At 29.3% G+C, this 13,340-nt stretch overlaps 1 protein-coding gene across 1 annotated transcript; it reads left to right on the forward strand.

Annotated features, from left to right (window-relative positions):
* The first annotated feature begins 198 nt into the window (after window positions 1–198).
* On the forward strand, window positions 199–12,660 carry LOC107445630 (sn-1-specific diacylglycerol lipase ABHD11). Its single transcript, XM_043054044.2, has 6 exons — window positions 199–555; window positions 1,349–1,499; window positions 3,033–3,206; window positions 6,817–6,993; window positions 10,065–10,249; window positions 12,379–12,660. The coding sequence occupies exons 1-6, from the start codon at window positions 458–460 to the stop codon at window positions 12,509–12,511; spliced, it is 918 nt and encodes a 305-aa protein (XP_042909978.1). The 5' UTR covers window positions 199–457; the 3' UTR covers window positions 12,512–12,660.
* The last annotated feature ends 680 nt before the right edge of the window (window positions 12,661–13,340 follow it).

The raw sequence follows: 13,340 nt of genomic DNA on the forward strand, positions 1-13,340 counted from the left end.
AGAATATCGATTAATCGTTTTCGTTATCGAATTTTGATTAATTAAGAAAGTAAATAAATAAAGAGAATAACTCAAATAAAAACTTTATTCAAATCATTCTTTTTACGTTATTTAAACTAACTTCTTTGTACGACTATTTTAATATTTGAAACAGTTTATCTTCAATTTTGAAACATTTAACTTTGACCAGATAAAACTGTTTTCTGCTTAAGAAAAATGTAAATAAATAAAAGAAAGACCGGTGAGCTTATAAATGCGGTCAAAATACATTATCTTGTAGTTGAAAATCTAGGAAAAAATTACAGCGTGATTTATCATCATTTCTCAATGATAAAGTTAATGGTGATAATTCAAGCGACATTTGAATAAATTTTTTAAGGGATATTACTAATCATCAATATCCCTAGTCCGCACAATCGTTGAAAACAATTGTTTGCTGTAATCAATCAATATAAAAATGAACTGCACATTAAACTTAATAAGAATTAAAAAATTTAGAAATTTAATAAGTATATTTTCAAAATCTATATCGGTATCTGCTATAAATTGTAATAGGTAAAGTTAATATATTATCAACTGCTTATAATGCTTTGCTTGGTCATTTTTCCCTTTTGTATTTTTATATTGAAATTAAATTTAAGAAACTTCACCAAATTTTTTAATTACAAAAATGGATGCTTTACACCTTCACAATATTTTTCATTTTGTCTTTTATAAAATTCTCATGAAAAACGATGTCAATGACGTCTTTTATTTGTAATTTTGAATCTAAAACTCGTTGAATAATGTGGTTTGTGTGCTTTTTCGCAAAGACATGATCTCGCTTTTGCATATTCCCCAAAACAGGATCCTTACAGAAACATGTTAGAAAATTGTAGTACATTTTTGACAGTAAATCTGGACAGACAATTTGTTTTTTTGATTGCTCACATAACCAGGATCCTATTTTTTACAAAATGATGATGACATATCACAATTTCGCGGAAACAGGATATTTTACAAAAAGTTTGAAGAATTTTACATCTTGGAGAAATTATCTCTAATTTAATTTGGAAGAATCGGTTTTATGGGAATAGAAAATTTGAAATGGGTTTATTTTTGATTATCTTAATGTTAAAATTTTTTTTCTTCAAGATTTGAGAATCCATTGAAAATTAGACTGATTATATAAATATAATTATCCATCACAAATAATGTTTTTTGCTATAGCTTTTGGAAAGACATTGAAGTTATTATTTTTCTGATTGTTGATTATTTCTATTGATTAATAGCCTCTATTGATTTTATTCGAATGTTTTATCAAGTATTGCTTTCAATCTCAAAATTATATATATTTTTTCATGTTTAGCTTGATACCCGTGGATCTCTCTTATACACTACACAAACCTGATGCTAAACCTGTTTCACCTGTACCTTTGATAATTTTGCATGGATTTCTGGGATCTAAATTAAACTGGAGAAGTCTTGGCAAAGCAATATCAAGAAAAACAGAAAGATTTGTAAGAAATCATTTTAATATTTATAATACAGATTTGAAAATTTGAGTAAATGAATAGCACAAGTGAGACTTTTGAAAAAGATTGAGGTTTTTTGGAGAGATCTCTTATTTTAGCATTGCTTAACTATATACAACATTCATTTATTTAAATTCTGAAGACCTCATTAGGTAAATAATCCAAGTGACAATCTCTGAGTGGCTTTGGGATGAAAAAAATGATCTAAGTTCGTGAATAACTGAGAAGAAAAATTGCCGAATTAAAACACCAAGAATGTGAATGTCTTGGCTTAAATGAGTGTGATGGATTTTCAGATTTTGACAATTGGTGGATTTTGAACTAGATATAAAGACAGGACATAGTCTGGAGATGAGACGGAGATCTGACATTGGCTCAGTCTCATTTACTGAAAAGAGATTTGGGGATGAGGGAGCTTTTTCTAATGCTCACCCAATGATCACAGACTAAGTTGAAATAAAATATTATGGAACAAAAAATTCTAAATACTAATAGTTTTCAAGAAATCTTAAATAGTTAAAAATACTAATTCTCTTAAATGTTACACTTTATTTTCATTAAAGCCATGCTTATTTTTGTTTAATATTTAAGGGTTTTCTACACTGAAAAATATGTTCATATATGCAGTAGATGAAGCAGAGAAAAATAAAATTAATTCCTTAACTTCCCAGTTTACAAAGAGGATTTCTCATTGGCAGATTGAATGTTTGTTGTTGACAATTTCTCTTCAACATTTCTCTTACATATTCTGTTCTAGATTTTTCTCTTAGTTTTTTTTTCTTCTTCTTCACATGTTAGTGGTAAAAAAGATTTGAATGACTAATTTCTTTATTTAGACATCAAAAGCAAGTAGTAAGATGAAAATTTTGCCTTTGTCGATGACTCTAGGAAATTTTATGTATCTCAGGTTCGAAGTTAAATTCTTTGGATTTGGGCATGCTCGAACCTCCGAAACATAGCCCAAATGTATCGCTAGCCTAGTCTTTAGTTCCTTCTGTTTCAGTCTAAACTCTAAAATTCATTTACTCAAATTCGCTAAAATGTTACTTCAGCTCTTCTATTATTACATGCCTGTAATTTTATTTTGCAATCTATCAACTGAAATTAACATTTACCAGAACTCATCTTATTAATTTGTCTCCTGATTGAATATTAGTCAGTAGGTTTTAGAAATTAAGATAATTCGACACACAAGATTTACATTTTTGTTTCGAAGCAATAGTTTTACAATATAAACGTTTGTTTTCAGAAAATTACAACAAAATATGGAAATTCTCTTAATTTTAAATACCAGTGTATTTTAAGTAACAGCTATTTAATATGTTTTTAAATTTTTAGAAAATTAAGTAACATAATTACTTCTTGATTTCGTGTGGCTACTATGAAAGCAATAATTTTGACTTGTTTATTCATGACGATTATAAAAATAAATATTTTACCCTCTTCATTGTATATTTTTTAAAATAGTTTCTGCTCATTTATAGATTTTACAAGCAAAATTTTTACCATTTTTTTAAGGTTTACACTTTAGATGCCAGAAACCATGGTGACAGTCCTCACACTGATGACTTCAGTATAAGTTTGTCATCTGCTGATCTGAAGCACTTTATGAATAAACAAAATATTCCTGAAGCTATTCTGATAGGTCACAGTCTTGGAGGAAGAACAGCCATTCATTTCACCATTGAAAATGTAATTGTTTGATTCTTTAAATTTTTAGTTGATTTTTTTTTATTTTACTTCTTTGAATCATATATACTTCATTATTGTAACTCTTTGGTCCTTATAAGCATTTTAGCTATGTTTTTTTTTTGTAGCTATGTATGTTTTTAGAGCTATGTATTTGTTGGGTGCTGTAGTCGAATGTTTTTTTTATATACTAAGTGGAAATTTGAACCATTTATCAACTCTTTTTATGAGTTTAAGAGAAAGAGACACAGAGCCAAGCATGTTATTAATTTTTAATTCAATAGTGTGAACTATTTTCTTAAGAATACATATTGATTTTACTGTTCCTCGCTGTCCTGGCCAACTCAGATTTATTACGATTTTCTATTCTGTATCACTATGTATTTACCTTTGACGTGAATCTTGAGCAAAATTCTCAGCCAATAGTTGCTTTCATTTCTATTTTTTTTTTTGTTTAAAAAAATATTTATGTTTCACACACAATTTTCCATTCACAAGAGAATCCTAATCTTAAAAATATATTATGTCAGAAATTGTTGAAGTAGTAATAAAAGGTTCAAAATATTTTTGATACTTTGCAATGTGACTGAGCCACTAGGTGATTACCTTTTTCATCCATTGGTTATTTCTAGATCAGGAGTTTCTAAACTGGTCCACCAGCATCTAGTCTATAATAACAGGCCCATCTTAGCCCACCACAGTTTATTTTAATTATATTTTAACATTAATAACATAAGCAAATCTTTTGTACCTGTGCAACTGTCTTGTACAAGCCAAAGGCATCCTGTCCAGTCATCTGCAGTTGATTATTCATGAAGCTAAGTTTCTTAGATTAAAGCCAGATATCCAGTAATTAACCCATGTTTTTTTTTACATAGAGTTTATTTATCTTATATTTGATCTCACACAATAATATTCACATGAAACACAATAACTGATATACGTAATGCAATGGAATAGTTTAATTGTAATAAAGGATGTGCATAGCTTCCAACTCTACTGTTTTAATAAAAGTATTTTTGATATTTGCACATTTTATCTTAGAAAATTTTCTAAAAATAAAAAATACTCAGGAAAAATATCAAAATAGATTTTAGTACATGGTATTTAAGCTAAAGAGATAAACAAGTTTTATTTTTAGTAATTAATTTATAGCTTTCCATTTTTAAATATTTTAAAATTTAAGTTTTTTTTATTAAAAAATCTCCATTTTTTATTCAAAACTCTCTATTTTTTTATCCAAAACTGTCTATTTTTCATTTTATTGAAAAATTTGTTATTCTGAAATATATTTAGTATCTATTAATATTTAAAAAATATGGGAAAAAAATTATGAAAACATTTTATATTAAAGTATATTTAATGTAAATCATAAATTGAAAATGTTACGGTCAATTTAAATTAGTTATATGTGTAACATAGTTTTTGTATCTTACTGTTTGTATGCAATTGTTAGCATGAAATTTATATTATTTCATAAAATCGTCCTGGATATTTTCTCTTTCATATTGGCTACCCATGATATATTTCTCAAAAAAATTGACAATAAATGACCAACAGTCTCAAAAACAGCTACAGATACCTCCCTCACTGGCAAAACACAAATCTGTTAGCATTTTAAAATTGCAGTATGATGCCATGATGATGCAGTATGATGACATTGTGTGTAAATAAGTTAAAATTACTCAAAATGCCTTACTCGAACAATAACAGTTTAGGAGAGCCTTTGCCCGCCAATGAGGTGAACCGGGATCAAATCCTAGCCATTGCTGGTCAATACGAATTCTGCACCCAGCTCGCACCGACTACAGTGCTGACGTAAAATATCCTCAGTGGTAGATGGATCATGGGTTAAAGTTCCCTAGTCGTCCCGCTAACTGTGGGAGGTTTTCGTGGTTTCTCTCTCCGTGTAATGCAAATGGGGATTGGTTTCATCAAAAAGTCCTCCGCGAAGGCAATTTCTCCCAATACTTGATCCAGGAGTTCCCTTGTCTTCTGGATTGGATTCAAAATTACAAGACTACAGAGTTGAAAATTAATAGTTCAATAATTAATAGCCCAAAAATTGGGTCGGCTGTTCGTTGACGGTCAAAAAAAATACGCCTTACTCAAGATGCCTTAACAGAAAAGAGGCTGGGTAATAAAATAATTTTAAAACTGTAAAAAAAAAAAAAGCAAATTTTTTAAGAGCTGGAGAAAAGATATGACCTCCCCATTTGCTGGTTAGATCTTAGCCATTAAGAGGGTGCCACAAGAGAAGCCACAAGAGAAATCCTTATCATTAGCCACAAGAGAAATCCTTCATGGCAAATTTTCTTTCAACTTTATATTTTATTTGAAGTTTAGAAAAATAAGTTTAGGTAAGCCATTAGGTTTTAAATTCTGAAAAAGATTTCAAAATTTAAACAAATTAAGGCAGGATTATGCAGTGCCATAATTTGTTTGCATTCTGATATTGTGAAAACATTTTTTCAGCATTTGAAACTTCATGGTTTACATGAATTCACTTTTCTTTAAATTGCCAATGGAGGTGAAGTAGAATTTGGCATGAAAAAAATATTTTTAGCGGTATAACATACTATTAAGAATTAGTAGAATGAGTGTCCATGTGGCTCTTTGGCATAAAATTTGTGAGACATCTGTTAAAGAAATGCAAATGTGAAGCTATGATTTCAAATTAGGACTTTGTTTTGAAGTGAATCATATAGAATTCAATTTTTTGTATATGTCTTGTAAGTATTTTACATATTTTCATTAGTATGTACATTTTCTCTTTGTATTTCATAAATTAAATCATAACTTAACTAAACTTACATTTTAAATTTTGTTTTTATTTAATTTTTGCTCTGTTTTCTTTTCTTTTTTTATGACCTTATTCTATATTGAAAAAGAAACTCTTTTACAAAATGTTTTTGCATATTTTAACTCCAAAAAAAAAAAAAAAAGACTTAATTTTTGAGCCTACTTTGATTACAAAAAAAATGCACAATAGGGTACCAAGTCTTAGTTGAAGAGTCAGTGCAAAAAAGTTTAGAGATCTTTAGTTTAGCTTAGGGGTGTACAACCTATGTCCTGCGGGCCTCATGCGGCCAGCGGGATCTTCTGAACGCAGTAAAAATTTCTTTTAATTTGGTTTTTGTTTAAACATTATAAGTTTTCTTTTATCAAATTATTTAATTCAAATTTATATTACTCTATAAAATACATATTTTGTTCTTTTTTTGCACTTTCATTCTGTAAGCTTCTTTTTGGATAGAATTTATATCACCTCTCCCAATAAAATTGTGAAAAATTGAAGAAGTTTTTTAAATAAATGCATCAGTGTTTTTAGTTTGAAATAAATTTAAATAATTAAAAGTATTTATTTTTCTGCAAATATGTTATTAAGTTTATTGTAAAAATATCTGGTGCTTAGAACACTAATGTTTAGATAAAAATCATCATATTTGCCGTTAACATGACTAAATATGCATGCGACCCTTCGTTACTCTACTTGCTGTGCAAGTGGCCCTTCACTCAAAAAAGTTGTGTTCCCCTAGTTTAGCTGATGAACATATAAGAATCCAGTCTGTTATTGTTTTTCATACTGAATGTTATTTCTTTCTCTTAACAGCAAGATAAAGTAAGAAAGCTTGTTGTAGTAGATATATCTCCAAACACTTTGCCTGTTACATCAACTTTATCAGTTACATATTTACGTCTTATGAAGGAAGCAATCGCTCAGGTTGAAAACTTAACTCTTAATCAAGCCAGAAATGCCATTGATAAATACATGTCACAAGGGGTGCCAGTAAGTTGCAATTATGTCATTTCATTATGTATTCATATTGCTTGAATGAAAAATGATTTGCAATTATGTCATTTCATTATGCATTCATATTGCTTGAATGAAAAATGTTTTGCAAGTATGTCATTTCATTATGTATTCATATTGCTTGAATGAAAAATGAGTTGCAATGTGTATTCGTGTTCCTTGAAAGGAAAAGGATTTTTGTCCAAAATTATAGAATTAAAATTAATATTGTTCATGAGCATTTAAATATTATTTAACCTAAGAAATTTTTTACTTGAAAGTGGGATTAATAATTGAAAAGTTTCGGTGAACTCGGTTTTAATTGACAGTTTAATTAATAAAGAAATGTCAGTTTTAAAAAGTATAGCAATAGTAAAAATTTACGAAGCACAATTTCCCCTTTGAAAATCATCTAATTTAATGATCTGACTAAAAAAAAGTCCTATTCATACAGTTGACCTTAAGATGTTTCTAAAAAAAATATTTCATGTGTTTTCATATCTTCCAGCATCTTTTATCACTAATATTTTCAAGTGAATTGCTTAATTAAAAAACAAGTTTTGTGCAGTCAGGGATGTGATTCTTCCGTTAATTTCGCGGATTCCCGCTTTTTTTCAGATTTTTTCTATTTTCCCCACTAATTTCCGCAAATTTTTTTTTTGCACAAGTTAAAATATTTTGTGAGGAATTAAATTTTCATCGGATCGAAATTATTGAAGTCCTCATTCCTCCCTCTGAAGATTCTCTAAAAATCATTTCCTTGGGATAAAACTGGTTGACCTCCAGTGAATTTCTCATGTAGTATATAAAGCAGTTAACAGTTCTTTGTCACTTCTCAAAAGTTGCAAAGCATTACATCATCTCTTATTCTTCCATTCAATTCTAATAATGTTTCCAAAATGATATAAATCGATGAGATAAACATCTGAAAATTTCTTTATAAGGAGACAATCATTACATCATATGTAAAATATTTCAAATGTTATTTAACGTTCTGATTAAATAGTTTGTTGCAAGGCCTTCTGCAATTTTTAATGCTTCGCCCAAATGATTAGAAATTTGAGAGTAAAACTGACAATTATAACTTCTTTTTTTAAATTTAAAAAGTACATTCTATGTTTTGAGTTTAAATTTTGCACAGTAGGCAGAAAAAAAGGGGTGTTTTATTCATTTCAGACCATTCCTCAATGATGGCGTGTTAGGTAAATTTTCAAACCTGCTCTCTTCCAATTCTCTAATTTTATCAATTATCATTCCATGTCAATTATCATTTATATATATATATATATATATATATATATATATATATATNCCCCCGCCATTTTAAATACTCACAGTTAATGTATTTTAACCCATTTAGCATTTAATGCTCATTTAGAAAATTACCTATACGCGTTCGTTCTTCCAAAGAAGATACTTATTACTTTTTAGAATTACTTGGTTTTGATCCAGAACCTTTGCAGGCGATGACAGGATCAAGTGCGTTTGCAATGATTTTATTTAAGTTTATAGATTTAAAGATCTCTTTTTTACTGTATCAATAAATGTTTAGAAAAAATAAAATTTTTAAAGAGTAGAAATTTTTTAATGGAACAAAAATTAAGATTTTTTGAACTTAAAAATTTTGAAGAACATTTTTTCCTACCAACATTTCAGTAAAACGTTCTGAAATGGAGCAGTGAAACTTTCTTTGAAAATTGCATTATTCTTGAATATGTAATCACTTTAGCCAATTTGTGATCAATAGGACTCTAGATTACCCTTAAGTCTCTTTCACGCCTTGATACAGCTCTGATTTGTTAGAAGAGAAATTTTCTGTGTAACAAATTCATTGTACAGATACTCTCCTGTATTTTGATAGCAGTAGAGAAAGCTCAAACTTTGTATTAACATGATTTGATCAAACTTATTGCATCTGACGTATTTACAACCTTATAAGTGAAAATACTGCTGTTTTTATTTAAACTTTAATAGTTAGTATTTTAGGAATTTAAAATCATTAAATTTTTATTTATTTATATGGTGCTATTTTTTTGAAAAATAAAAGGCTGATATAGCCTGGTTGGTAGGGCACTAGGCCCATGTCCAAGAGTTTGTGGGTTCGATCCCAGCTGGGGCAAGACTCCCCGTGTTGTAAATAGTGACTAATGCACGTTAAATCTGTCAAGTCGCAAAGTCCTCCTTGTTCCCATAACAAATCAATACCTCTGGGGGTACTGATCCAAAAATGTAAAATCTTAATCTTTTATTTACATTTTATTTTTGTGTGTAGTAAATTAGAAATAGAAATTAAATTACTAAAATGGAAGAATTAAAATTCTTTATCATCGAATAAATACTGATTGATTCAATTTTTCCTATTCACTTAATGAATAATTTATTTTTCTTCCTATTTTGTATTCAATTTATTGTTTTAAAGGTAACATCTAATTGTTAATAAATTTTAATGTACCGATAATTAAGTGTTTTTAATAGTATTAATAAATTCATCTTATATTAATAAATAAAACCAGAAAAATGTTTGTTGTTATTTTCGTATGCCTGTTAAGGCAGAGGGGTGCGATTGCTCTTGTTTTCCAGTAGCGCCATCTATGGCCAAGAATTCGACTTCTGCCGCACCCATACGTCACACCCGTTTATAGAGCGGATTCATACATCCATTCATTCATCCACAGATTGTAGTTTGGACCTGAATCAGAGAACGATCAATCTCCAATTCAGTACCCTCTGTGGTATTGACTTGTTATGGGAACACGGAGGACTTTGCGACTCGACAGATTTAACGTGAATCAGTCGCCATTTACTACACGGGGAGTCTTCGGCCGGCAGGGTTCGAACTCATAAACTCTCGGACATCGGCCCAGCTCCTTACCGACCAGGCTATCCTGGCACAGAAAAATATTTGAAAATATATTACTAAAAAATGTGTCTTAAGGTTTATTTATTAAATAAATCAATTTTTACGCACCAAATATTATCTTTTGCAAAACTTTTCATTACAAAGAATATCTAACATAAGTTTATTGATATATTTTGCTCCATAATTTTTTTCCCTTCCTGTTTTATAGGAAACTCCAATTCGACAATTTCTTTTGACCAATTTAACAGAGAAAAATAATAAAATTGTATGGAAACCAAACATTGATGCTTTAGCAAAAAATTATGAAACTGGAGTTTTGGAAATGCCACTTCTTGAGGGTCATTTTATGGGAGATACTATCTTTATCTGTGGAGAAACATCACCATTTGTCAAGTAATTAACATCTCATTCATAAACTGAATATTTTCATTAGAGTTGACTTGTGTAAATAATTCATTTTATGCTATAAATTAATCTATATTTCTACTGTCTAAGATGATTTGGTTTTTAGAGAAGTACAATTTGTTATAAATTTACAACCAATTAAGTTATTTTTGCTTAAAAATTATAGATTTATGTTTTATTATAAAAGTAGTCGCGAAATCTAATCCTTCCCTACTTGGTGAGACTTTAACTAACAGGGAAATGTCTGAATTTCATAAATATTAGATTATTTCAGTGGTCTTCAGCCTTTTAAGCTGCAAGACCTTAGCAATAAATTTGAAAAATTTTATGGGACCACATATGTGCTAAATAATGTAGTAAACTATATTAATTAGCGAAGAAATTTATAAATGGGAGGGAGACAAGTTTAGTGTGGGTTAATTAATTTTATAATTTCTATCGTGTTTGTAACTTTTTGAGTGCTGTTTTTGTAATATATGAAGGCTTTGTTCAATCAGTCTCGCTGTGAACTGATTGTTAAGACACAGTTTGCCATAGAACACAGATGTCAGTGAGTGGGTGGGTGATCCCTTTGATCAGTCTTCAAAGGGACCGAGTGTGCACGATATCGGTCCTTGTTAAACTGTTGTACCATAAAGTGCTTGACTTCTGGAGCGGCGTGTTGGGTTACCAAAGCGGAGGAGTCAATCCTTTTGCTGAAGATCAAAATTGTAATGGTGTGTCTTCAGATCATCCCCAAGGATATTTTCAATCAATGCCCTATTGGGCAGTTGAAGTGTGATGCAAATAAAGTACTACTTCTTGAACTCCATTTCTTATATTTACTACTAATTCCTATCGTATTTTAAAACTACATAGAATTTTCCGATTCACCCGATATTTTACAGCCACTTTACAACCAATATCGATCCTATATAGTATTTTCAGATTCACCTGATATTTTATATCCATTATTTAGCCAAAGTTGGTTCTATATCGCCCAATGTAGGCCCTATATAGGCCATTCTAGGACCCATATTAAAAAATCTAGGCATCCCAATATGGGTCCATCGGTGCATGTTCTTATAGGACCCTTAATCAAGCCAATTTTGAGGCCAACTGGGGCCAAGGTGAAACTGTTGCTAGGGTAGATATTTTCCAGCTTTTTTCTACTGCCCAACAGAGGGCACGACAAATGGTACAACATAAGAAGAAATAATACACTCTTTAGATTTGAAAATCTTGTTTCTCAAAAATGGAATAAGACCATTCAAACTAGGTTTTCATGCATTCTAGTAATTTAGTGTAAATCACTCATGGTGTTGTATGCATAATTATTTTATTCAGAAAAAAAAGATAGTTTTATTAGATTTGAAAAATGATAAGTTTTCTTCAATTTTTTGTACTGTTACCATCAATGAATGGAATGTCTGGTTTTTATAGAATGCCTAGTCATTGTGTAGAATGCCTAGATATTCTTTTGTATGAAAAATGTTCTGTTGGCAAAGTATGAAATGTGAGTATTATTATATACTTTGTTTAGTCATCGCAAAGAATGCCTGTAAGTTTTCAATTGTCATTCTGTAGATGTTTAGACAATGTGTATAATATTAATTATTTCATACTTGCTGGTTTGTCATTAGTCATACTATAGAATATTTAAGTTATGCGAACATTGTAATTCTTTTAATATTTTGTTGGTTTGTCATTAATCATACTATAGAATATGTAAACAAAGCGCACACTTTTAATATTTTGCTAATTTGTCACTTATCATACTACAGAATGTCTAAGTGAAGTGCACAGTATTAAACCTTTTAATTTTGTTATGTTTCTTTTTAATTTACAATTGTACTTTTCTCACATCTGTATGCCTCATGTTATATTTTGTGGAGTGTGAGGAATTACGTAATAAATTTAAATTTAAAAACAAACAAACTGCAGAATGTCTAAACAAAGTGTACGATATCAATACTTTAATGGACAAATTTAGGCATTCTATAGACTGCCAGATTTTCACACATTAATGGTAACGTATCTAAACATTTCTGGAAAAAAAAAACAAGCATGAAACATATTTTTTTACTGTTTATGCATGTAAACATTTCAGAAAAAAATGTAAGGTTTTATTATTGCAGAGTTGAAGATGAACTTAAAATTAAGGCTCTGTTTCCAAAAGCCGACATTATCCGCATTCAAGGAGCTGGCCATTGGGTTCACAGTGACAAACCTACTGAATTTATACAATGCCTCTGTGACTTTATAGGCTGATTTGTATATTGTTTGATAAGAGTATATACATTACAAGTTCTATTTATATAAGTGTTATTTATCACGAATTAAAACGAGAAAAAAGTATTCATTATTTTATTAGAAATTGTTGAGAATGTAATTTATGATATAAAAATGTTTTTATTAAATTCTTGTTTATTTTTTTTTACTTCTGTTATCATATATTCTTCTCCACATCAGCCATCAGAAACTGTGCCTTTTATACTTGTCTTACAATATTATAGTAAAATTGTGAAAGGTGTCCAATACAAATACCATTCATTTTAGAATATTGCATTAGTTAGTCTATGTCAAACAAACCAGACGGTGATAAAACATTTTTAATTTTTTAAAAATATTGCCATGAATAGTACTTTATATCTCGATTATACTTTTTTGTCATAATTCTCTTTATGGAATAATTGTATTTGTGTTATAAAAATACCTTAATTTTCCTCAGCTTTTCACACTTTTGTACACATTCCCTATAGCTTTCTGGAAATGTTTGAAGCTTTATTTTTGGAGAAAATAGAAGAATTTTATTAACTAAACTGCTAGAAATATTTTCTACTTCATAGATTTATTTTTTAGCTTATGGAATCAGTTATGATGTTTGTTTTTCGTGCCTCCAAAGTCAAATTAGAGTATTCACTTAACAGAGAGAACAGGCTGCGAGTGTTAAGATGTTTTTAACTCTGATTTTTAAAACATTCAACAGATTTAGAAGCTTTTGAAAAATAAAAATGCATTTCAGCTGGAGTTTCACAACAGAACAAAATGTGGAGCATATGGTAAGTTATTTTCCACGTTTTCATTTATAATTTTACAA

Source organism: Parasteatoda tepidariorum, chromosome 2, assembly GCF_043381705.1.
Source record: "Parasteatoda tepidariorum isolate YZ-2023 chromosome 2, CAS_Ptep_4.0, whole genome shotgun sequence".
In the NCBI taxonomy this organism is placed as follows: Eukaryota; Metazoa; Arthropoda; class Arachnida; order Araneae; family Theridiidae; genus Parasteatoda; species Parasteatoda tepidariorum.